Source organism: Budorcas taxicolor, chromosome 6 (genome assembly GCF_023091745.1).
Source record: "Budorcas taxicolor isolate Tak-1 chromosome 6, Takin1.1, whole genome shotgun sequence".
NCBI lineage: Eukaryota > Metazoa > Chordata > Mammalia > Artiodactyla > Bovidae > Budorcas > Budorcas taxicolor.
In genome coordinates, this window is record NC_068915.1 from 25,111,687 (window position 1) to 25,135,527 (window position 23,841).

The following is a 23,841-nucleotide window of genomic DNA, read 5'->3' on the forward strand; positions in this document are numbered from 1 at the left end:
TAGGATTATTGGGTCAGGTTATAACTATATGTTTAATCTTTGAAAAAACTACCAGATCTTTTTTCAAAGCAAGCACTGCATTTCCTATTACCACTAGCAATATATGACTGTTCCCATTTTCCTAGTAATACAACCTGGTCAACGTGTTATTGTCCACCTTGTTGATTATAGTCATCGTAGTGGAGGTAAAGTGGTATCTCAAGGTAGTAAATATCTTCTAGTGAAATCTTAGTGATAATTTTCTCAGTCTTTGTTTGAAAATGTTTTTAATCTTATATAATTTCCAGAAAATTAGTGCAGAACTCCGGAGAAGGCAATGGCAACCCACTCCAGTACTCTTGCCTGGAAAATCCCATGGATGGAGGAGCCAGGTGGGCTGCAGTCCATGGGGTTGCTAAGAGTCAGACACGACTGAGCGACTTCACTTCCACTTTTCACTTTCATACATTGGAGAAGGACATGGCAACCTACTCCAGTGTCTTGCCTGGAGAATCCCAGGGACAGGGGAGCCTGGTGAGCTGCTGTCTATGGGATCACACAGAGTCGGACACGACTGAAGCGACGTACCAGCAGCAGCAGCTGCAGCAGTGCAGAACTCAAGTTGACAGCTATTCTCCCTGAGCATTTTGAAGCTATTACTGAATTTAGCTGCCATTGTTGCTGTTGGGAGATAAGTGTGTGTGTGTGAAGTTGCTTAGTCGTGTCCGACTCTTTGTGACCCCGTGGACTGTAGCCCTCCAGGCTCCTCTGTCCATGCGATTCTCCAGGCAAGAATACTGGAGTGGGTTGCCATTTCCTTCTACCCAGGGATCAAACCCGGGTCTCCTGCATTGCAGGCAGATGCTTTATCCTCTGAGCCACCAGGGAAGTCACCAGGGAACTTCTGTTTCTTTGTAGATAATCTCATCGGCTACTTTAAGGATTATTGTTTTCTTTGGTATTCGGCAGTTTCACCATGATATTACAAATAAAATATGTCATAAGAAATTAGGTGATAGTAATTTTGAGTTATTAACATTAAACTTAATATTCTACTTCTAAATAGTGATTAGTGATCTGTGAACAGCTATGTACATAAGGAAATGCTTACTATCTATTTAAAAAGGCCCTGTGGTGTATCTTTCTGGAGTACACATTTTGTCAGCTTTATAACTTTCTTCTCAAGACCATGTGTATGTACCTTGATGTAAACAGATGGAGTATGCTTTCCATATCTTTCTACAGCTCTGTTGGAAATTATCATGAAAAATGGAAGCACTGCTGGAAATAGCCCTCATTGCCGAAAACCATCAGGTAGTGGTGATCACAGCAAACCTAACTGCACAAAGGACAGCTCATCCGGTAGTGGTGAAAGTGGAAAAGGCTACACCAAAGACCAAGTAGATGGAGTTCTCAGGTAGGAATGAATATGACTTAAATATATGTCAATTGTAGTTGATACTAATGTAAGTTTAATGTTGTAAGACCTAAAAAATGGGTTTTAATTACAATTCAATAGAAGAACAAACATTGAGGAGTTGAACTCTTGGTGTCTTATGCTTTATATTCTTTATAAAGTAGTGTAAATTACCAATTCTATTGAAATTTCCATCTTTTAAATATAAGGCACAAAACTAATTACACAAAAAAATTTTTTTAGAAAAATTGCTTCAATTTTTTGAGACAGTACAGTGAAACCTTCCCTGATGGCTCAGTGGTAAAGAATCCCCTTGCCAATGCAGGAGACGTAGGTTTTATACCTGGGTCTGGAAGATCCCCCATCAGAACGGAATGGCAACGCAGCTCCAGGATTCTTGCCTGGGAAATCCCATGGACAGAGGAGCCTGATGGGCTATAGTCCAGGGGGTCGCAAAAGAGACAGACATGACTTAGCAACTAAACAAACAAAAAACAAAACAAACAACAACAACAAATGCATATATATATGTATGAAGGAGAATTTCATGAGGAAAATACTGAGGGCGGTTGCAAAGCGTTTTCAATTTTCTACTTACATAAATGAAGGAAATTTTTTTCTATTTATATTATTTCTTTAAGGCTGTCTTTATATATAGCAAATACTATAGTCTTCTCCTTTTAATATTTTTTCTTACTCTCATTGTTCTGCTTCAGTGTTTTATTTTTACTTCATGATACACCTCTACTTAAAGCAGGAAAATTAGGTAGAATTGGTAAATTATGAACTGGGTTTTGGAGATTTAACTATTAATTTTGTAATTAAAATCTTTTCTGGAAAGAAAATGAACTGAGTATGAAACACTAGAAAAAAATACTGTTATTATTTCCTTCTACAGCTTAAGGATGCTGTATTGATGTTGTACTGAAATTGCGCTCTAGGGAATCTAAAGTATAAGGGTGAAGGACTCTGAACAGTGATTAATGGGATAATTCAACTTGGAGAGTGAAGGAGAAGGCAATGGCACCCCACTCCAGTACTCTTGCCTGGAAAATCCCATGGCCGGAGGAGCCTGGTGGGCTGCAGTCTACGGGGTCACTAAGAGTCGGACACGACTGAGCGACTTCCCTTTCACTTTTCACTTTTATGCATTGGAGAAGGAAATGGCAACCCACTCCAGTGTTCTTGCCTGGAGAATCCCAGAAACGGGGGAGTCTGGTGGGCTGCCATCTATGGGGTCGCACAGAGTCGGAAACGACTGAAGCGACTTAGCAGCAGCAGCAGCAGCAGCTTAAGTGAAGAGTAGGTAAAGCTAGTTTTCTTTCTCGTTTGCTCTTGCTTATCCTCTTTTAACCTTACTTCCTTTTTTTTTGTTGTTTTTCCTTTTTTTCTCCATTCTTATTTGTAGTTAGTTCTTTTTAACTCAGCATTATTTGGAATTGAAGTTATTTTTAAATTAAATATCAATGTATTTATAGTTTACTTTTTTTCATACATATGCTAAAGTTTAAATGTAACATTTTATCTGTGTGTGACCACAATAAGAACAAAGACTCCCTAATTATGATGAAATCATGATAAAGGGTATTCGATTGGCCTGAATGGTAGTGAACTCCTTTAAGAATTATAAATAATGTTGGTGACCACTTTCATAACTGTAGTGTTGCATCAGAGGCTGAATAAGTGAGATAAGTGAATAAATGAGAGACTTGCTTTTGAATTTCTTTAAGAAAAAGCTTCTACTAAACAGTGTGCTGAAATGTGTTCTAGGAAGCCATCTCTCTCCAAAAACCAAATTGTATTTTCTGGTAGAAATTACTTTTTACTAGGAGAACATATTCTCAGTAAAAGACCTAGAGTGAATTTTGTTATATGTGATTCTTACTTAGAATTATTTTATAATTTGTTTTTAAAGAAAGACTATAGAATCCCCTATATATTGGAAAATATACCCCCTTCCCCAAACAATTAAAATTTTGGAGAATAGGAATCTCCTGAATCTGATATTAGTTTTTAAAAATCTCTTTTCTTCGTTTCTTCTACTCTAGCCTTGAAGGGAAAAGAGGAGTAGCTCAAGGAATGGTAGAAATAAAGAGAGAAGAGCAGTGTTTTGTTTTCCTCTCTTTCTTAGTAGATAGGCAGGGGGACGTTTTGAGAATGGAAGAATGAAAGATGATGGCGGGTACAGACCCACTTTTGTATGTGGCCAGAATTGGGCAGATGGAAATAAAATGTTGAGAGAGATCCTATCTGTTGGGTCTGTATTCTCTGTGAAATTGGAGATGAAGTTATCCTCTGAGGTTAGAAGAAAGAGATAAGATTGAAAGCTTGAGAAGAATGGTGAAAGTATGGAATACTTGCAGACAGGAAGGGAGGATTGCTGGCCATCACTGAGGAACCAGCCAAGTTTCAGACTGAATCCTGAGTGAGTTACAAGAATTAGCTTAGGTTTACGCCTGTGTTTAGAGATGGTTTTTCTGATCAATTTTAGCATACCTTTTTATTGTATTACATAAGTGTAGTTTGGGGGGGGATTAATATGATCAGAACATTCTTTAATAGAATCCCTGAGTTATTCAGAGTATTTCATTTGCTACCTTATATAAGAGTTGCTTAGCTTTAGCTAATCATGTAACACTTATTCATCATATTAGCCTTCATAAGTGTTGCTTTAGTGAGGTAACAGATCACCAGCAAACACTTACATGCTGTGTGCTTTGTTTTACCTGTACACAGGGGATTTTTCTGAAGAAAGCCATGTTATCTTGTTGGTTAGCATGATTATGTAAACAAGTTGCTCAGTGACATTTTGGCTCAAAGGGAGAAGCCATGCAATAATACTGCATCCATTGCATAAGTAAGAGCTAGCATACAGTAAGACTGAACAAAAAGTGTGTAACTTTGTAAAACTCATATTCTGTGAAACTAAGCACTATTTATTGTCTTTGAGTGTTGAAATGCATTGAAAAATCACAGTGCAAAAGGTGTCCTAGATCTTATTTGAGGAGATTTTTAATATCTCATTGGGAAAAAAGCCCATCTTTTTGTTTTAAAAATATAAGATCAGTGTGAAATCATTAACTGGCCATCATTATGTTTATCAGTTAGGAACACTTCTGTATAACTGTTAAAATTATTTGAATTATGGGGATTTCATTAGGATTGGTTTTAAGCTATACTTCTTTAAATGGAAACAAATCATTTTGCTAAATTTATAGAATAAATAATCTTTTGTCTCAGGAATAAAGAATTATTTTCCTAAATACCAATTAAATTTGGAGTATATTTAAAAATCATCTATAATAACAACAACAAAAAGTCATCTATAACATGTGAAAAAACAATAGAACAAGGCCTCCCTGCCCTGGCCAATATGCTTTCTAGCACATAAAGGAAGACATAAAGTTGAGCCATGCGTACTCCTCCCTTGTTGAGCTCCCAGACACATCTTTCTGGCCTTTGTCCACATATTTCCTTCCAGCGCAGGTAACAGTTTACCTCTTTTAATTTTCTTTTTCTCCCTTCCTTTCTTTTTTAATTCTTCAGTGAGGATGGAGAAGAAGGAGCAAACTATAAAAAGTGTGACAAATACATTAGCTGGTGAAAAGGAGTATGGGTTAGAATAATACGTGAATGGTAATCTCTTACTTAGGTGTGAAAAGTTAAGTAAATAAGTATATTTTTGGCATTACTTGAAATATGTAGTCTACACTTTGTCCATTGGTGACATTGACTTTATACCTCTCTACTGGCTTCTCAAAGAATTTCTCCTCTTCTGGACACACAGATCCAGATTGTGCCTCAGATCCATTAACCTCTTACTACCTGTACATGTCCTTCTTCCCTTTATTTCTGTCACATAGTTTCTTAACATATCTAGGAAAATGAGTCTCTACAAAGATAGAGTAATCATTTTCTGTTTTGTTCATTAACTGATCTCAAGAACCCTGGGATATGAATATTATTGACTCAATAATGAATCAATAAATATTAATTACTTTTTGCTCAATAAACATTATTTCCTAAATAAAGGAAATACCATGATTATGAAATAAAATTGACTTGTGTTGGTATTTATTATCTAAAGTAGAAAAGTCTAATTTTAATTATTATTACTCTGAAGAAGACTGCCTAACATATTTTTGTTGATGTGATTATTAAAGAATTCTATAATCTTTTCAGTGTGTTCTCTTTTTACCCTTGTTCATATAACAAATGATGAATGCTTTCTTTATGAAAGGAGAACTAAAGTTCATTTATTCCATAAATATTTACTGAGAACCCCTCATGTACCAAGCACTGTGATGACTAATAGGTTTAGTAGTGAAAAAAGGTCAATCTTGTCTCTTTTCTTAGAACACTTAATGTTAGTCTTTGCAGTCCTCTAGCTGTCAGTGAACAATTATGCCTCAGATCCATTAACCTCTTACTACCTGTCATCAAGCCACTCATACATGGAACACATTTAAAGTAATAAAGTACACACCAGAAAATATGTAAAATATATCTGTATTTTAGTGAAGGAAAATTATTAGGTCATGAGAAAATATAAGCATCCAAAAGGATTAGTGTTCTTTGCTCCATTCGCAGTATGTCTTTTCCTAACCTACTTCAAAGACTGTGGGCTTAAATGTAGCATATTTAGGGTTATAAAATATGTAAGTAGTCTTTTAAGAGTATGTTCATCAAAATGAAAATCAGGTGTAACAAATATGTTTGAGTCCCATAATGTGTTTTATTATGAGATTTTATCTTTCATAGAGAGTAACACACATGAACTCTCTTTAACATTGCCTAGCCGAATTCACTTGCTTTGACATTTAAGCCATGGGATACAGTAGTTGTTCTACATGCACTAAACTGTTGCTTTGCTATTTGGTTAGGTTTGCATTATGCAACCACAAAACTCTTAAAATGCAATGTCTGTTACTCCTTAGCTGTGACATCTTGAGAGCAGTTTTGGGATTTCTCATGTATTTAAGAGTACTATAAAATTGTTCTTACTCTCTCATTTTAGTATGTGCTCTGTCCTCCATCCACATTTGTTATGAGCTTTGGTTTACTTCTCTGTAGTTGTGATAAATTGTACAAGGACATTCTCATGGTCAATTCTTATTAGAGAGGGGTTGGAGAAATGGTCTGTGGTTGAAAAGAAAATGGAGCAATGACCCTTAGTGGATAGACTATCATTTGATATTGAGAAAACAGTCCACAAATAGGTCTTTATACTATTCTGGTGTTCATTGGAAGGACTGATGCTCAAGCTGAAACTCCAATACTTTGGCCACCTCATGTGAAGAGTTGACTCATTGGAAAAGACCCTGATGCTGGGAGTGGTTGAGGGCAGGAGGAGAAGGGGACGACAGAGGATGAGATGGTTGGATGGCATCACCTACTCGATGGACATAAGTTTGAGTGAACTCTGCGAGTTGGTGATAGACAGGGAGGCCTGGCGTGCTACGATTCATGGGGTTGCAAAGAGTTGGACACACCTGAGCAACTGGACTGAAGTGAACTGAACTGAATCAATAAAAAATTAGAAGTATTACTCAGAGTTCTTCCTTGAAATTTACTTATAACACACTCTCTTGTTCACAGCATAAACAAATGTAAAAATTACTATGAAGTACTTGGAGTAACCAAAGATGCTGGTGATGAAGATTTGAAAAAAGCTTATAGAAAGCTTGCTTTGAAGTTTCATCCAGACAAAAACCATGCACCTGGAGCAACAGATGCTTTTAAAAGTAAAGTAAACCTTTTAAAGCAATTTTCTAAGCTCTTTTTAGAATTCACTTTACAGTATTTCAGATACTAAGTCCTACCTTTAGATTTGGAGCATAAGCATTTTAGACTGGTGAGGACCAGCATAAGCATGGGTCCTCAAAATCCTTTAAAACTTAACTTGTTATACCAAGAGCCAAACAAATGCTATTTGGCTTCACAAAAGCATGTCAATTTTTGCAAATTTCAAAGTAACTTTTCTAGATACACAACATGCTTTCTTGTTTACCACACAAGTAGTGTGATGACTATGCATGAACTTCTAGCATATTATCAGCTGGTTCTAAAGGAATTAAAAGCAAAATATACTTTCTATGAGTTTTTGAAATATTAGAGACTGTCTAAAATTGGAAAATTACTTAGAATCACTGTTTGTCCAGTGTTCTTCTATTTCTGTTAACTTGAGACAATTTTTTTGCATTTTTCATATGTAGTTCTAACATGATTTTTTTTTTAAATATGTTTCTTTCCTCTTAGCTACTATTCATTTTTCTTCATTTTCTTTATTACTTTAGTTTTATTTTGTCAATTTAGTAAACAAGCGTGAGAGAACCGATTTTATAATTTCATGTTTATTACAGTTTATTCATAAGAGTTATTTTCTGATTAATAAGAAAATGCTTAAGTTTGTAATTATTTGTTTTTGTGAATTTGGCATTCATAGAGCCAATGTATGATGTTTACGGTGAAATGCTGGGGCCTTGGAATAACAGAGAGGAGACACTAATTTTTTTAATTTTCCTAAAAAATAGATGACTCAATTGGTCATTCAACAAAATACCATTAAAATTGTTTCCAGAATGGTTTTATTTCTTAAAGGATGTTGCCAATCAGCATACATTTGGGGTTTATTAATATAGTTCAATAAAAGCAGCTGCCAAAGTGGTACTGGAATTAAAATATCACTGTGACAGTGAGAACCTTCTCTGATTGATTCCTTAAATTAAAAGTAGCATATTAAAAGTACAGGAAAAGCTTCTTTACTCAAGAACACTAACTTTTACCACATATTCCCCCCACCAAGTTAAAAAACTTTTTTTCACATTCTGAATTAAAATCATTTAATTTAAAATTTTTGGTTTTTAAGATGTTTAAAATGTTTGGCAGTGAATTATTTGCACGTCTGTGATCTGTTAGATGATTTCAGTATTAATTCTTCGTTAATGCTAAGAACATGCTTCTTTCTCCCATTTCTGTATTGAAGTTGTGTTATTAATAGCATTATTGGTCTTAGAATAACAGTGGGTGGATCTACCAATATTTTTACAGCTTGTGTTGTGTTTTGAAGAGATGAGCAACATAAATGTCACCCCACACAGACACTCAGAGAAGTTTTACAAAAGTGATGCTACTTTGATGTGGTACATTTCAGAATCTAATGCTCTAATTTGCAAAACTAGAAACAATATTTATCAACATGCTGGGTGGTGACTCATCTGTAGAGGAAAGGTGCACATTATTCAATCCACAGAAGGTTATTTGTAAATCAGAATGCCAATTTATTAATCCCAAAGAGGATCATAATAGGATGGTGGTTGATGAACCCATTTTTCAGAGTAGATACTACACAGAAAACCCAGATTGTTGGAACTTCCCTGGTAATCCAGTGGTTACGACTCTGTGCTTCCATTTCAAGGGGCATAGGTTCAATCCCTGGATGGGGAATCCTGCATGCCACATGGTGCAGCTATAAAGAAATAAAAGAAAACCCAGACTGTAAGCCACAGAAGACTGGTGAACAAAGGTAGTTAATTAGACAATATTACTGCTAGTGTGTCATCACAGAGAAGTGGCAAGTTTCCTTCATTCAGCACATAGGATCTTTGCATGACCTTCTGAATCATCTTATTTTCTCTTTAATCAATTGATCTTAACTTCTGTGTCTAGGATACCAAGCTATTTAGTCTAAATAAAGACTATAGTTTTTTGTTTGTATAAGAGATAAGTATAGATTTATTGCTTTGTGATTGCTAAAATACTTTTTACAGAAGATGGAAACCATTTTTGTTTTTATTTCCTTCAAGAATAGGAAAAGAGACAATTAGTTAAAGGAATGAGATTAGATAGAAGATATATTTTCGCTGTGTGTTTTGTAAAACTTTAAAAACTTACCATCAAAGAGGGTAGATTAAATGAACTCTTAAGTTCATGTAGCTCTTTGTCCTTTAATTAGGTTTGTGAATTTCTCAAAGCAGGGAATATTTTATTTACATCTAGACAATAACTTGCATAATACATATAAACATACCTTTAAAAATATTTGAAATGGATCCCTTTCCTTCTCTCTGATGTGAATATTTTCAAAATATGCCCTGTCTGCATTATCTTCAAAGACTCCAATTATTTCATAGACTGTTTGAATAATACATGTGCCTGATGACATATGCATGAATCTGATTACAAAGGGCATTGATTAAGTGTTTGTATGTTTGTTTGTTAAATAATAATGGATCAGATGCTACTGCCCATGTCAGGTTTTGGTAGTTCAGGATTCTTTTTTTTCTTTCTTTCTTTTTGACTGTGCTAGGTCTGCATTGTTACATGGGCTTTTCTCTAGTTGTGGCAAGCAGGGGCTGCTCTCTAGTAATGTTGCATACGCTTCTCATTGCGGTGGCTTCTCTTGCTACAGAGCCAGGCTCTAGGGCACACAAGTTTCAGTAGTTGTGGTTCCCAGGCTCTCGAGCACAGGCTCAATAGTTGTGGCTCACAAGCTTAGTTGATCCGAGGCATGTGGTGGGATCTTCCTGGACTGAACCTGTGTCATCTGCATCGGCAGGTGGATTCTTTACCACTGAGCCACAAGAGAACCCCCTCAGTATTCTTAACATCTAGAGTGAACTTCTAAGAATAGAGAATTCAGTCTACCTTATGGGCTAGTTCTAGAGAAATACAAGAAGAAAATATAAGATATCCTCTTATTAAATGAATTTGTAATTTATGAAGAGGAGACAAATCTCACACAGAACATTTGGAATAATAGTAATACCTAACATTCAACAAGCATTTTATAGTTTTTCATTCCCATTTTTAAAACTTTAATGTTATTAAAAATCTTCTGAAGTAAACAGGGACCAGTGTCATCCCTTTGCAAGTAAGAAAATGTGAATCTTAAAGAGATTAACATTTACCCAGGATCTCCCAGAAGACTGAATGTAATTAAAATTCAAAACATAGAATAAAGATATCCAAAGAAAAGCCAGAAAGATACAGCAGAGTTATAATCAGAGTAATTGGAGAAGCTTTCATATTATAGGTGAGAATTATGTATTCTCAAGGTGAGTGTGATTTCTTTGGTTAGAGAAGATGGCAGAAACTTGGATATGAGAATGAGGGAAGTGATTTAAAAGTCAGTGAGGACTTCCACTTTCAGGAAGACTTTTCCCTGTTACTCACACTAAAGTACAACTGAATTAGTTATAAAACAAAACAAATATAAGTTATTCAGCATAGTGTTGGAAACTCTAATCAGTGCATTTAGGTGAGAGAAAGAAATGAAAGGCATGCAAACTGTCCCTATTTGCAAATAACATGATCATGTATAAAATACCAAGGAATGTACCTAAAAGAAAAAAAATCCTAGAACCAATAAGTGAATCCTGCAAGATTTCAGGGTATAAGATAAACATAAAAAGATCGATTACTATTTAGTATATTTCCGCATACTAATGTATACTATTTAGTATATTTCTGCATACTAATATGTAGACACTGAAATTTAAAAATGCATTACTATTTATAATCACACACACACAAGAAATACTTAGGTGTAAATTTAACAAAACTTGTGTAAGATTTGTTTGCTGAAAACTATATAATATTAATGAAAGAAATCAGAGAGGATCTAAATAAATAGAATGATATATCATGTTCATAGATTGAAAGGCACAGTAGTAAAGATGTCAAGATTCCCCAAGTTGATACACACATTTAATACAGTTCCTGTCAAAATCTTAACAGACTTCTTTGTAGATAAAAGGAAGTTTATTCTAAAAGTCATATGGAAATACAAAGAACCTGAATAAGTGATTCATTAAAGTAGGAGTAATAAGTGTACCTGATTTTAGGACTTACATTCTAACTATGGTTAGCAAAATAGTATAGAATTGGCAGAAGGAGAGACACATAGATCAGTGGAACAGGATGGGAACCCATAGAGATATTACAGAGGTGCAAAATCAATTCAGTGGAGAAAAGGTAGCCTTTTCAACAAAATATTTTTGGAGCAACTGGACATTCATAGGCAAAACAAACAACAAAATTTAACCTTGAAATAAATCTCATGCTTTATATAAGAATGATTTCAACATGAATCTTATGAAGTAGAAGAGAGCACTTCAACTTCTAGCAAAACATCATAGGAGCAAATTTTTAGGATCGTAGGCTATGTGATGACTTCTTAAAGTTTAACACGAGACAGTTTATAACACAAAAAGTAGATAAGTTGGACTTGATAAAAACTTTTTTTGTTTACTTTGCAAAGATGCTATGAAGTAGAAGAAAAGACAAGCAACAAGGAAGGAGAAAATATTTGCCAAGCACCTACCTATCTGACAAAGGACTAGTGTCCAGAATATATAAAGAACTCCCCCAAACTCCCAATTAAAAAAATAGACAACCCTATTAGAAAATGGATATGAGACATGAAGAGACATCCTACTAAAGATTATATACACATGGCAAGTATGCATGTGAAAAAGTTTTTAGTATCATTCATTAGCCATTAGAGATATTGCAAAGTAAGACCAAAATGAGATTCTACTGCATACCTATTAGAATGGTTAATATTACAAAAAGTAGGAACACCAAATACTGGTACAGATGCAGAGTAACTGGATCACTTACACATTGCTGATGGATTATGAGATGACATTGTCACTCTGTAAAACAGTTTGGCAGTTTCTCACAAAACTAAGTATTTAGCTAATAGACAACACAGCAATTACATTTCTAGGAACTTATCCTAGAAATAAAAATATATATTTACACACAAACCTGTTCATGAATGTACATAGCAGTTTTATTTGTAACAACCAAAACCTAGAAACAATGCAGGTGTTGTCCATTGGGCAATTAGGGAATCGGTGATACAGCCATACCGTGGAGAACTAGTCAGCAATAAAAGGAATGAATGACTTACGTAACAGCTCGGGTCAGTCTCCAAAAAACTATGCTGATTGAAAAAGACCAATCTAGGAGATTTCATTCCATTTATATACCGTGTTATTCCATTGATTTAACATTCTTGTAATGTCAAAATTATAGAAATAGAGAAGACAAGTCGGTAGTTGTGGGCAGTTAAAAGGGGAAGGGCGAGAAGGAAGTAGGTGTGGGTATAAAAGGGCAGCCTGAGATGGTGCTGGAAATGTTTTATATCCTGATTGTTATCAATGTCAGTATCCTTGATATAATAATTTTATAAGGTACTACCATGGGGGAAATTGGGTAATGGGTAGAAGAGTCTATCTATATTACTCTTTACAACTTCATATGAATCTAAAGTTAACCTCAAAATAAACAGTGTAATTAAAGGAAAATTAATAAAGTGGAATGTATCTTTTTGTGAAGTAAACAACAGTGAGATGGAAATGTATTTTGTGAGGCTTTGAATACCAAAATGAATTTTGGTTTTAATTTTTAAGATAATAAAGAACTGAAAAAAAGTATTGATTATAGGTATAGCACAAGGTAAATAAATAGTAAATTAGTCACAGTAGATAGGCTAAATTGTCTTACATATACAATTATGAATTATGACAATTTTTCACAAATATCATCTAAAATATCATAGCATTTGGAAATTATTTTTATAGCAAAGTCTTAGAAGTAGAATTGAGTTGCCAACATGTTAGTAGTTTAAAAAGTAATAGCATTATGAACCTGAAATAGGTTCAGTGTATAAAGGTTAAGAATCCTAAAACTGTTACTAATACTGGAAGTACAGCTTTGGCAGATATTGATAGATATGCTTCTTTTTTGGGTAGGTACCTTGGTGGTGTTTATAAGTACATTACTTGGATCTCTGATTATGCTTTCCCATTGGAGCAACATTATAAATTATTGCTATATTTCTGAGTCATAGATCTATTTGGAAATCTAAAGAAAGTTTTGGGCCATCTCCTCAAGATAAATGGACTATTCACCTAAATTTTCATTCCATAGTGTTCACAGATGACTGGAAAGCTATCTCTGACTCAGAAAAAAGTTCCAGAATATCTGCATATAATTAATTTCAATGTGATATGCAGTCATCCAGAAACAACTACCTAATGAGCATCTATTTGCTTGTTCAGTACCTATGACAACCACCACATGGGATCCAGAAAGTATTTTTAAAATAATCCCATATGCAAGAGGCTTATGATCTAGTTTGAGAAGCAAGTTGTATTTGTGAAATGATTAGTTATTAGAAATTTCAGAATAAGAATAGGGTAATTCCTGCTGTTAGATTAAAACAGTACAACTTTTGTAAATTACCTCAAGAAGACATTTTGGTAATTAATGTGCTCTTTTGGACATGGAAATATGAGATAGGAAATCAAACTTTTTATGAATATCACAAAAGTGGCAAAGTAAGATAGGAAAACTAGAGACTATATGGATTCATTTTTTTAAAAATTCAGACCTTATGCTAGACCATGGAGATTGTGAAACACGCAATTCCTACCTTCATGGAGTTGACAGTTTAAGAGAAATAAATTGTTCAGGATTAGAATGAAGAATAGCTCACTCTGGGCTGGCGTGTACAAAAAAAAGTTTTATGGTGTCGCTTGCAGAGAGATTACTTACTATGCTAAAATAACTTTGATCTTGAACAAGTTTCCTAACCCTTTTGAAACTTGGGGACTTCATCTGTAAAGTGGGGATAATAATGGATAATGTAATAAGATATTTGGGTTCAGAGCCTGGCAGTTGGTAGCTATTGCTGTTACTAGTGAGTGACTAGATTAGGATACTCAAAAAGTAAATAATAGCAGGCTATTAGGGGTAGAGCACAATAGTAAGAAAGCAAGATGGGCATTCCTTTATGTTCAAGGCAGTAGGGAGACTATACAGTATAAAAAATTGTATTGGGAGGCAATACATATAATTATAAGCAATGTATATAATACCTTTAAAAGAAATTGTTACTGTTGTTTTTCTTCTGATTAGCCTCAAATATTTTTTGTTGTTGTTTGACAAGTAGTTTTTATATGGTACAGTCTTTTTTACTGTAAAAACTTTGCTTATCAACTTCTCATTACTTTTTCAGAGATTGGAAATGCTTATGCTGTTTTAAGCAATCCAGAAAAACGAAAGCAGTATGACCTCACAGGCAATGAAGAACAAGCATGTAATCAGCAGAACAATGGTAGATTTAATTTCCATAGAGGTTGTGAAGCTGATATAACTCCAGAAGATTTGTTTAATATATTCTTTGGTGGCGGATTTCCTTCAGGTATTTTAGTGTTAATTATAAATATTATATTTTATGAAGCTAGAGATCCTCACCACCAATTAGGCTATTTAGAGATTTATGTACCTCCCTCTGACATTTCTTATAGTATTATGATCCTGTGATAGTTCTTCATAAAAATAGGAGAAAAATATAGACTTATTAGCTTTATTGTAAGTCTGTCTTTTTCCCAGAATATATTTTAATTTTAAAAAGATGTTTTTTACATCTGTATTTTACATAAAGCTGAAGAAAGGATCTGTAAGTAGGAAATCAAGTGGCAATGTCTTAGTTAAATGCTGTTACAACTATAGGAAGTAATCTGTCTCTTGGACGACTATTTGACATGGGTTCTTTGAAGATCTTCATAGATATTTCATTAATAACATTATAAATATAGTATGAATACATGTGGAGATATTTTCCATTGAAATATTAAAATGTCTGAATCATTGGTTCTATATGAAGTGGGTTTTAACAACTTACATTACATTAAGATAGAAATAATTACTTGAACTAGGCTATCAAAGTAAAGTGCTGTAGAAGCACTACTAAATAAATAGACTTCATAGTACAGCATATGTAGTATTGAGTTTTACTTACATTTACTGTGAGTTGCTTGTGTGGAAATTAATTTTTTTTAGGAGTAGCTTCTGTAAGGTGTTTAAAATTGTAGCTCTAGTCTTGTTTACCACAGTTTAAAAAGGTGCTGAGTTAAATATCCCATTCAAAATTAGGAGAGTCTTTATGAATGTAGCAGTATAATGTGGCCTGGTAGCACTGTCTGAATATTATTGATAAACATTGTGGTCATTGATAAGGTATTTTGTAAAACATCCTTGAAAGAAAGAGGATATGTAAAACAAATTAATGACTGAAAATATAACCTTGAGATGTATTAGGATATGTAATTCCCTCTCATAGAAAAATTATTCAGACTAATAATTTGGACTAAAAATATGCTAGGAACAATTAGAAATCTTTCAGGAGATAGCGAATTTCTGATTGCTGATTTGCAGTGTTTTTGCTTGTCTTAACATAGTTTACTTTATCAGTGATAGCCATTGCTCACTGGTCACCTTTTCTTGAAAACAGCTTGAATGTCATCAACAAGAAAATGTTGGAAAGTTGTGGTCCACCTGTATGATAGTATATTATACAGCTGTTTTTTTTTTTTTTTTTAATGAATGAAAGTAGTATCATTTGATTTCTAGAGATACTTGAGATTCGTTGACAAATGCAGAAGGCAGAGTTTCAGATTAATGATCGCAGGTTTGTAAAATCAACCAACCACAACAAAAGTCCTGTTTGTATGCAGTATTAGAGAGGAATTCTTACTCGAATTTTCATCAAGAAAGAGTTTCTCCTTTAAGAGAAACAAAGAAGAATCATTCTGGGTTTTGTCTACTCTTCGTTTACAGGAGGGCAATGAGAGTTCATTACTCAAATGTGCATTATTTTAGTAATTAAAAAAATAAAAATATAAAGGAAAATATAATTTTTCTGATCATAACTTTTCTCCCTAATTTAACCTTGCTTTTAATTTTCTAGGTAGTGTACATTCATTTTCAAATGGACGAGCTGGTTATAGCAATCAACATCAGCATCGACATAGTGGACATGAAAGAGAAGAAGAAAGAGGAGATGTATGTTTATGATATGATTAGAAATAAGAAAATGGCAGATTTCAGCTCAGGAAAAGGATAGAGTTGTATAAAAACAGATCATGTTGTTTTAAAAGGAAGTAATGAGTTTTCTTTTGCCAGAGGTGTTCAGCATAGACTAGAGAATCCCCTAGGGATGTTGAGGGACCAGGAGAAGTCAGGGTGGCAGGTGGTTGGGCAATATGGCACCTTCACATTTGATATTCTATGATTCTAATGAAGATAAACCTCAAATGTTCATGTTCCTAAGGTAAATTCTTATTGTTAGGTCTAAAGAATTTAGAATTAATACTGAAAAACTTAAATTAGAGGTAACTTTCCTTGTTCTAATACAGTTATATGTCATTGCATATAGCAGTTAAATTACACGAAGGAGAAAGGTAAATGGAAAGAGCTCTAGACTAGAAATTAAAAGGTCTGGGCCCCAGTTCTGCCATTTTCATCAGTGTCCACGTTCCACCCTCAAATCCAAGGTAAAAATAGTTTTGCAACCTGCTGCATATTGATAAGAGTCTCTGTATGGGAAAAAAAAAAAAGAGGGAGACAGAGAACTTCCTCATATGTAAAATGAGATCAGGTTATATCAGTTCAGTTCTGTTCAGTCCCTCAGTCGTGTCCAACTCTTTGTGACCCATGGACTGCAGCATGCCAGACTTCCCTGTCCATCACCAGCTCCCAGAGCTTAGTCAAACTAATGTCCATCCAGTCAGTGAGGCCATCCAACCATCTCATCCTCTGTTGTCCCCTTCTCCTCCCACCTTCAATCTTTCCCAGCATCAGGGTCTTTTCAAATAAGCTGGTTCTTCACATCAGGTGGCCAAAGTATTGGAGTTTCAGCTTCAGTCCTTCCAATGAATATTCAGGGTTGATTTCCTTTAGGATTAACTGGTTGGATCTCCTTGCAGTCCAAGGGACTCTGAAGAGTCTTCTCCACTACCACAGTTCAAAAGCATCAGTTCTTTGGTGCTCAGCTTTCTTTATAGCCCAACTCTCACATCCATACATGACTATTAGAAAAACCATAGCTTTGACTAGACAGACCTTTGTTGGCAAAGTAATGTCTCTGCTTTTTAATATGCTGTCTAGGTTGGTCATAGCTTTTCTTCCAAGGAAGAAAAAACAAAATGAAAACCACAGTTATGGAAAACTAACCAAACTAATCACATGGACCACAGCTTTGTCTAATTCAATGAAACTATGAGCCATGCCATGTAGGGCCCCCCTAGATGGACGGGTCATGTGGAGAGTTCTGACAAAATGTGGTCCACTGGAGAAGGGAATGGCAAACCACTTCAGTACTCTTGCCTTGACAACCCCATGAACAGGTTATATCAGTGTTTTCTAGATCAATGTCAGTATCTCTAGGTGAAGCACCTAAAAAGTTGTATTTTTAAGAATCATCCCAGGAAGTTGGTTTGATCAGGCAGATTTGGAAGCACTGAATCAGATGATCTCAAATGTCATTTCTGCCTCTAAAAATGTTCAACAACTGTTGGATTATTGACAACTACAGTTATATTGCAATATTGTTATTCTTTGATGATTTTTTACAGGGAGGTTTTTCTGTGTTTATTCAGCTGATGCCTATTATCGTGTTGATCCTCGTATCATTATTAAGCCAGTTGATGGTCTCTAATCCTCCTTATTCCTTATATCCCAGATCGTAAGTAGCTAAGTGAAGTTTTACCCCCAAAATTGTTGTTTTTTACTTAGGTAACTTTAAAGGGCCCTGTGCACTTTTAAACTTTTAAGTGACAAATCTGTTACTTCATGTGTACCATTTAAAAATCTTTAATTTTAAAAATAATTTACCTAAAGCAGTAAGTTTGTATTATGTTAGTTTACATTTCTATTCTATTGTGGATAAGGACAGAAGTGCTATATTCGAACTTGATAGCAATTTAATGTAATAGGTAATGGGTTGACATCAAAGACAAAAACCTTCAGAAGACAAAAATACTTTAAAGACAAAAGTAGAATTGGGATTGATGCTACATACATAGATTTGTGTCATTAAAGTGGAAATGATGTTACTTTTCTGTTTATAAAATATTGATTAAATAAAAGCAAATATTACTTTTTATGTATTTTTCCACAATGTATTGTACTCTAAGCAATCGGGACAAAGCAAATTTAATGCAGTATACATTCTAAAAAACTTTAGTATAATACAATGAAGATAAAGGAAACTTTGTAAAACCATATCACCAGTTCTTTTATAGTATTAAACTGATTGGTCTACAAATAATTTATTTCTTCCAAATAAGATTTTTGCTAACTAAAAATTGAGAGAACTTATAAGAACATAATGTATTAAAATATGATTACTTTTTTATCACATAAAAAAGTAGCTTTAGGTAATTTGAAATTATATAAATACTTCATTACCAATAGTAACTTTTAAATTATTTTTAATTGTTTTTGCTGCTTGTTTTGTAGAAGCAGATCAGAATGTACAATTTTAATTAAAAAATAATGATCAAACATTTCTTTTACAGTGGATCAGGACAAACAATTAAAATGCAGACAGAAAACTTGGGTGTTGTTTATTATGTCAACAAGGACTTTAAAAACGAATATAAAGGAATGTTACTACAAAAGGTAGAAAAGAGTGTGGAAGAAGATTACGTGACTAATATTCGAAATAATTGCTGGAAAGAAAGACAACAAAGTAAGTTTACATTTTAAATGTTTAACATTTAAAAACTTATTCAGTCTTGGAATTGATTACTGAAGATTTCCTTACTTAAGGGATGTTCTGAAATTGCCTGGCACCTATCCGGAGCCTGGTACTTAGGTGAGACAATGTGTTTTAATGTACTTGTGGCCTTATAACAATATTTGGCATGTGGCAAAGACAATGGTATTTGTGTTATTGTTGTTCTTAGTAACTATAGGTGGAATAAGTAGATAGTATCAAATTTCATTGTATTTAAGATGTTGATGGTTGTAACATGCATCATTATTTTATGACCACTAAGAAAGAAAGTCTTCACATAAACAATGTCATCAGTTTTAATATACATCCTGTTTCAGAATTAACTTTGAAACTCTTCATTAATTTAGCTTCAGCAGGTAGCACTGTCAGTATACAATGAGTTTTGTTGGCAATTCATTTTCCTTTACTTATTTTGTATGTAGAAAAGTTCTTATGAACACTTAATTGTTTAGCATCTTCCAGCCTCAGCTTCCTTAATTTAAGTAGTTGTATCTATAAAAAGATTGACCGTAAGAATCTGCTAAAATGTTCCTTGTGAACTGTTTATTATAGTTTTTTGTCTGTCCCAAGTCATAAAGTAGGTTATATAGTATAGACTTTGGAATTAAATAGACTGAAATTGAATCCTAGCTCTGAAATTTTTAGCTGAGTGATTAGTACCAAATATTCTAACCTCATGTATAAGATGGATGATAATGATGAGTGGGAAGAGGAATAACTACATAATACCTATTTTCTCAGTCATTGTCCCAAGCACTTTATATATATTAACTTATTTAAAATCTACAATAACACTTTGAGGTTATTATACCTAATTTGCATATGAGGAAACTGTGCTAAAGAGAGAATAGTTAATAACTTGCCAAGGTCATTAAGGTAATCTGTGATTCAAAACCTATTTGCTTTCAGAATCTAGGTAGAGTGCTCTATAGTCTTCTCATTAATACCTAACTTTATGGGTTTGTTATGAAAATTAAATCAGGGAATAGCTGAAGTGTTTCACATGCAGTAAATACTCAGAAAATGGAAGCAGTTAACATTATCTCTTATCTACTAGGGAAAATTTGATGAAACATTACCTTTATATATTTCTCAGAGAGTTCTTATCTCTAGCCTTGGTTTCTTCATCTATATACTGATAGAGTAGAAACCTCCTTGGTGTTTGAGTCTCTGAGTCTGTGAATCAGTATGTTCTCAATGAAGAGAAGGTTACCTTAGTGGTTTTCAACTGGGAATGATTTGCTCCCACCTCCCAGTGGACATTTGATAATGTCTGGAAACTTTATGTGCATCAGCATGGGGTTGGAGTAGAAGAGATTGCTTCTAACATCTAAATGGGTTAAGGCCAGGGATGCTGCTGAAACATTCTGCAGTGCACAGGACAGCCTCCACAATAAAAATTATCTGGCCCTATATGCCAGTATTGTTGAGGTTGAGAAACTGTGCATTAGCCAGATGTCTTAAGTATTTACCAAATTTTGATTATTTAATTTTATTTCACTTAATTTTTTTATCTGTAGTACCTTGCACAATTGTTGGATGAATGAGTAATGGATTCGTATGAATAATGACAGGGCTCTGGTGTCTCAGATGGTAAAGAATCTCTCTGCAATGTGGGAGACCCTGGGTTAGGATGATCCCCTGGACAATATAGCTGGAGAAGGGAATGGCAACCCACTCCAGTATTCTTGCCCGGAGAATTCCATGGACAGAGAAGCCTGGTGAGCTACAGTCCACAGGGCCACAAAGAGTCAGACACAACTGAGCAACTAATACTCACACACACATGAATGAATGAATGAATGAATGAATGAAAGGCCTACCTCTTTTGTGCTAAAAGAATGATGAGCACATTAGATATATCACTTTCAAATGCAAGTTCTAGTCCCCAGCCAAAAACAGGTGATTTTTGAGTTTTGCATGCTTATATTCTATTACCTTAAATAATAGGGAAGTGACTGCATAAATAGAAAGAAGGAAAGATACTCAACATTTATGGATGAAAGTGTAATGTTATGTTTAAAGTGTTGACTCTGGGAATCCCTTGCAAGATCCTGGCTCCAGCAACACAGTTACCTAGGCCAAGTTACTTAACCTCTCTAAATCTCAGTTATCTCATCATTAAAATATGGACCAGAACAGATATTTGTTAACACTTAGCATAATGCCTTGTACCCATATGTATTCTATATTATTATTTATTATAATTTTGTTTTACTCTTTACCTAGCATGAGCCAAGTGGGTTTTGTTTTTTGTTTTTTGCATAATTTAATCTCTTACTAGTTCAACAAGATCACTATCAATTGGTTTCATGGACCCTTCAGTCCATCTTCTGTCCACTATACCACATTGTCTACAGCTATATTGTACACATTTACATGTGTCTTTTAAAGTTATTATCAGAAGTTCTAGCTAAATCTGTTTTAATGTCATTGTAAAACAACTTACTTGTGTTCAAAAATATCAATGAAACAAGGCAAAGCTCTTAAAGACAAAGAGACATGACAACTGAATACAGTATGTGATCCTAAATTGAATCCTGGGTGGGAGGAAACAGTTATAAAGGACATCATTGGGACAATTGGTGAAATTTGAATATGGACTATGTATTAGATAATAGTATTATGTCTAATAGTATTATGTCATTGTTAAATTTATTGATTTGAAATTTGTATTGTGGTTATATAAGAGAATGCCCTTGTTCTTAGGAGAAACTTGCTGAAGTATTAGGAATGAAAGGTCATGATGCCTGTAACTTACTCTCAAAAAGTTCTACAAAATAATCGCCACCACAACAATAACAGCAGCCTTTACTGTAGAACGCTAAAGCAGATTTGACAGAATATGAAAAATTAGTCAATCAAGGTAAAGGGCTTTAGAATGTTTATTGTGGTACTCTTTAACTTGTGTATATTTGAAATTTTTAAAATAAAATTCAGCAAATTCAGCACATCTATGTATAGGTTAAAGGCTTGGATACTCTTTCGCCAGCATTTTTCTGTTTTGAAGTCACTTCTAATACTGTCAGAGGTCTAGATTGGTAAAATGGGTGTTTTATAAAATACAAGGAGTAATTTGAGGTAATTAATGGAAAGAATATTAGGCTAGGTAAAGATTTGAATCGGCATCTAGATTCTGCCATTTACTAGCTCTATGAACTTTTTGGTTTATCTACCTCAGTTGAAAAGAATCACCTGCAGATGGATTTTTTGCAGAGTTGGATACAACTGAAGTGACTTAGCAGCAGCAGCAGCACTTGTAAATAAAAGCAGTGGAATGAATTTGATTGATTGGTTAAATCCTAACCTGATTGATCATTTCTGAAGATTTTTACAAATAGAGTATACACTTATCTTTGAGTTTATTTTGAATATCGTCCTGATTGATGTCTTCTAATTTAATGTCTGTTTTTGGTTACATCTTATCTACACTGCTCCCACCCTTTAGAAGTGTTAATAGTGAAATGGCTGAGACTACCAAGAAAATGACAAGGAATAAGTTCCCTGAAGAATGTTTGATTTTTAGTCTATATTTCTTTACTAATGTTACCTACATATTGAAGGAAGGCTCAAAAGTACTTATTTGCTAAATACCACTACTCTGATTGTATAGCAAGGTTTTCTTTTCTTTTTTGTGTTCCTTCAATAAGTTTAGTATATATGGTTTCTAAAAATTATTGGCTTATTTTGCTGTGCCAGGTCTTAGTTGTAGCACTTGGATCTCTAGCTGTGGCATGAAAGGATCGAACCTGGGCCCCTGCATTAATTCAGATAAACTCAGAACAAGATTGTAAATTTTTCTACTGAGACCTCAGCATAATTAATTAATCTGGAACTTTAATAAAGGTCGCAGCAAAAACAACCACTGACAGTATTGAATAGCATATGATATCTTTGGGGAAAGAGATCAAAAGGATGCTTTGGAGCAGTTGTTTTTAAACCTTCGGGGACAGGAGTGGAGGAGGGAAAGAGTTGATAAGATACTATCCTTATTTCTTTTCTAGAGCAACTTGTATTTATTTTACGTGGTAAGACTCCACATGGCTTTTAGGTCTAGTACTTGGATTTCTTTAAAAAAAGAAAACAGCTAATAAGAGACTTCCCTGGTGGTCCAGTGGCTGGGACTCTGAGCTCCTAATGCCGGGGTTCCGGTTCGATGCTTCGTCAGGAAATTAGATCCTACATGCAGCAACTAAGAGTTCACATGCCACAATTAAAGATTCCACATGCTACAGTGAAGGTTGAAGGTCCTGTGCACTGCAGCTAAGACCTGGCCTAGCCAAATAAATTTAAAAACAAAAAACAGTTAATAGAAATATATTGAAGGGCTTCTATGAAGCATCATGAATTTAAACAACTAGTTGATCTAAATTATTTACTTTGCAAAATATTTTTGTTTGTTAACAGAAACAGATATGCAGTATGCAGCAAAAGTTTACCATGATGAACGACTCCGCAGGAAGGCAGAAGCCTTAAGCATGGACAACTGTAAAGAGCTGGAGCGGCTGACCAGTATTTATAAAGGAGGATGAATGGGAATTTTATTTATACCTTTTAGAGTACTTTCTATTTTTTCTGTAAGTTTAGTTTCATCATGAGAGCTAAATAAAAAGATTTGATATTGAAAACTAAACTGAATAGTTGATCCTGAAATCTTGGACTGTTTATGATCTACTGGCTCCTTTAAATAGTAAGAAAATGAAAACTAAAATTATTATTTTAGTTATGCTTCTGTAATTATTTTTACTTTAAAAGCTTATATGATTCCTAACTAAAAATGTCTTGAGAAAGGATTATCATACCTGTAGCAATTTCTGGTTTTTAGATCCTCCATTTTTTTCCCTTGTCA

General features: G+C 34.2%; 1 protein-coding gene across 1 annotated transcript in view; it reads left to right on the forward strand.

Annotated features, from left to right (window-relative positions):
- The window catches only part of DNAJB14 (DnaJ heat shock protein family (Hsp40) member B14), a 38,941-nt gene extending 15,417 nt beyond the window's left edge, over positions 1-23,524 (forward strand). Inside the window, exons 2-8 of the mRNA XM_052642156.1 lie at positions 1,225-1,396; positions 6,995-7,140; positions 14,427-14,612; positions 16,161-16,255; positions 17,827-17,936; positions 18,772-18,944; positions 23,400-23,524. Coding sequence (XP_052498116.1) covers positions 1,225-1,396; positions 6,995-7,140; positions 14,427-14,612; positions 16,161-16,255; positions 17,827-17,936; positions 18,772-18,944; positions 23,400-23,524 — 1,007 coding nt within the window. The remainder of the gene's footprint in view (positions 1-1,224; positions 1,397-6,994; positions 7,141-14,426; positions 14,613-16,160; positions 16,256-17,826; positions 17,937-18,771; positions 18,945-23,399) is intronic.
- Positions 23,525-23,841: the final 317 nt, after the last annotated feature.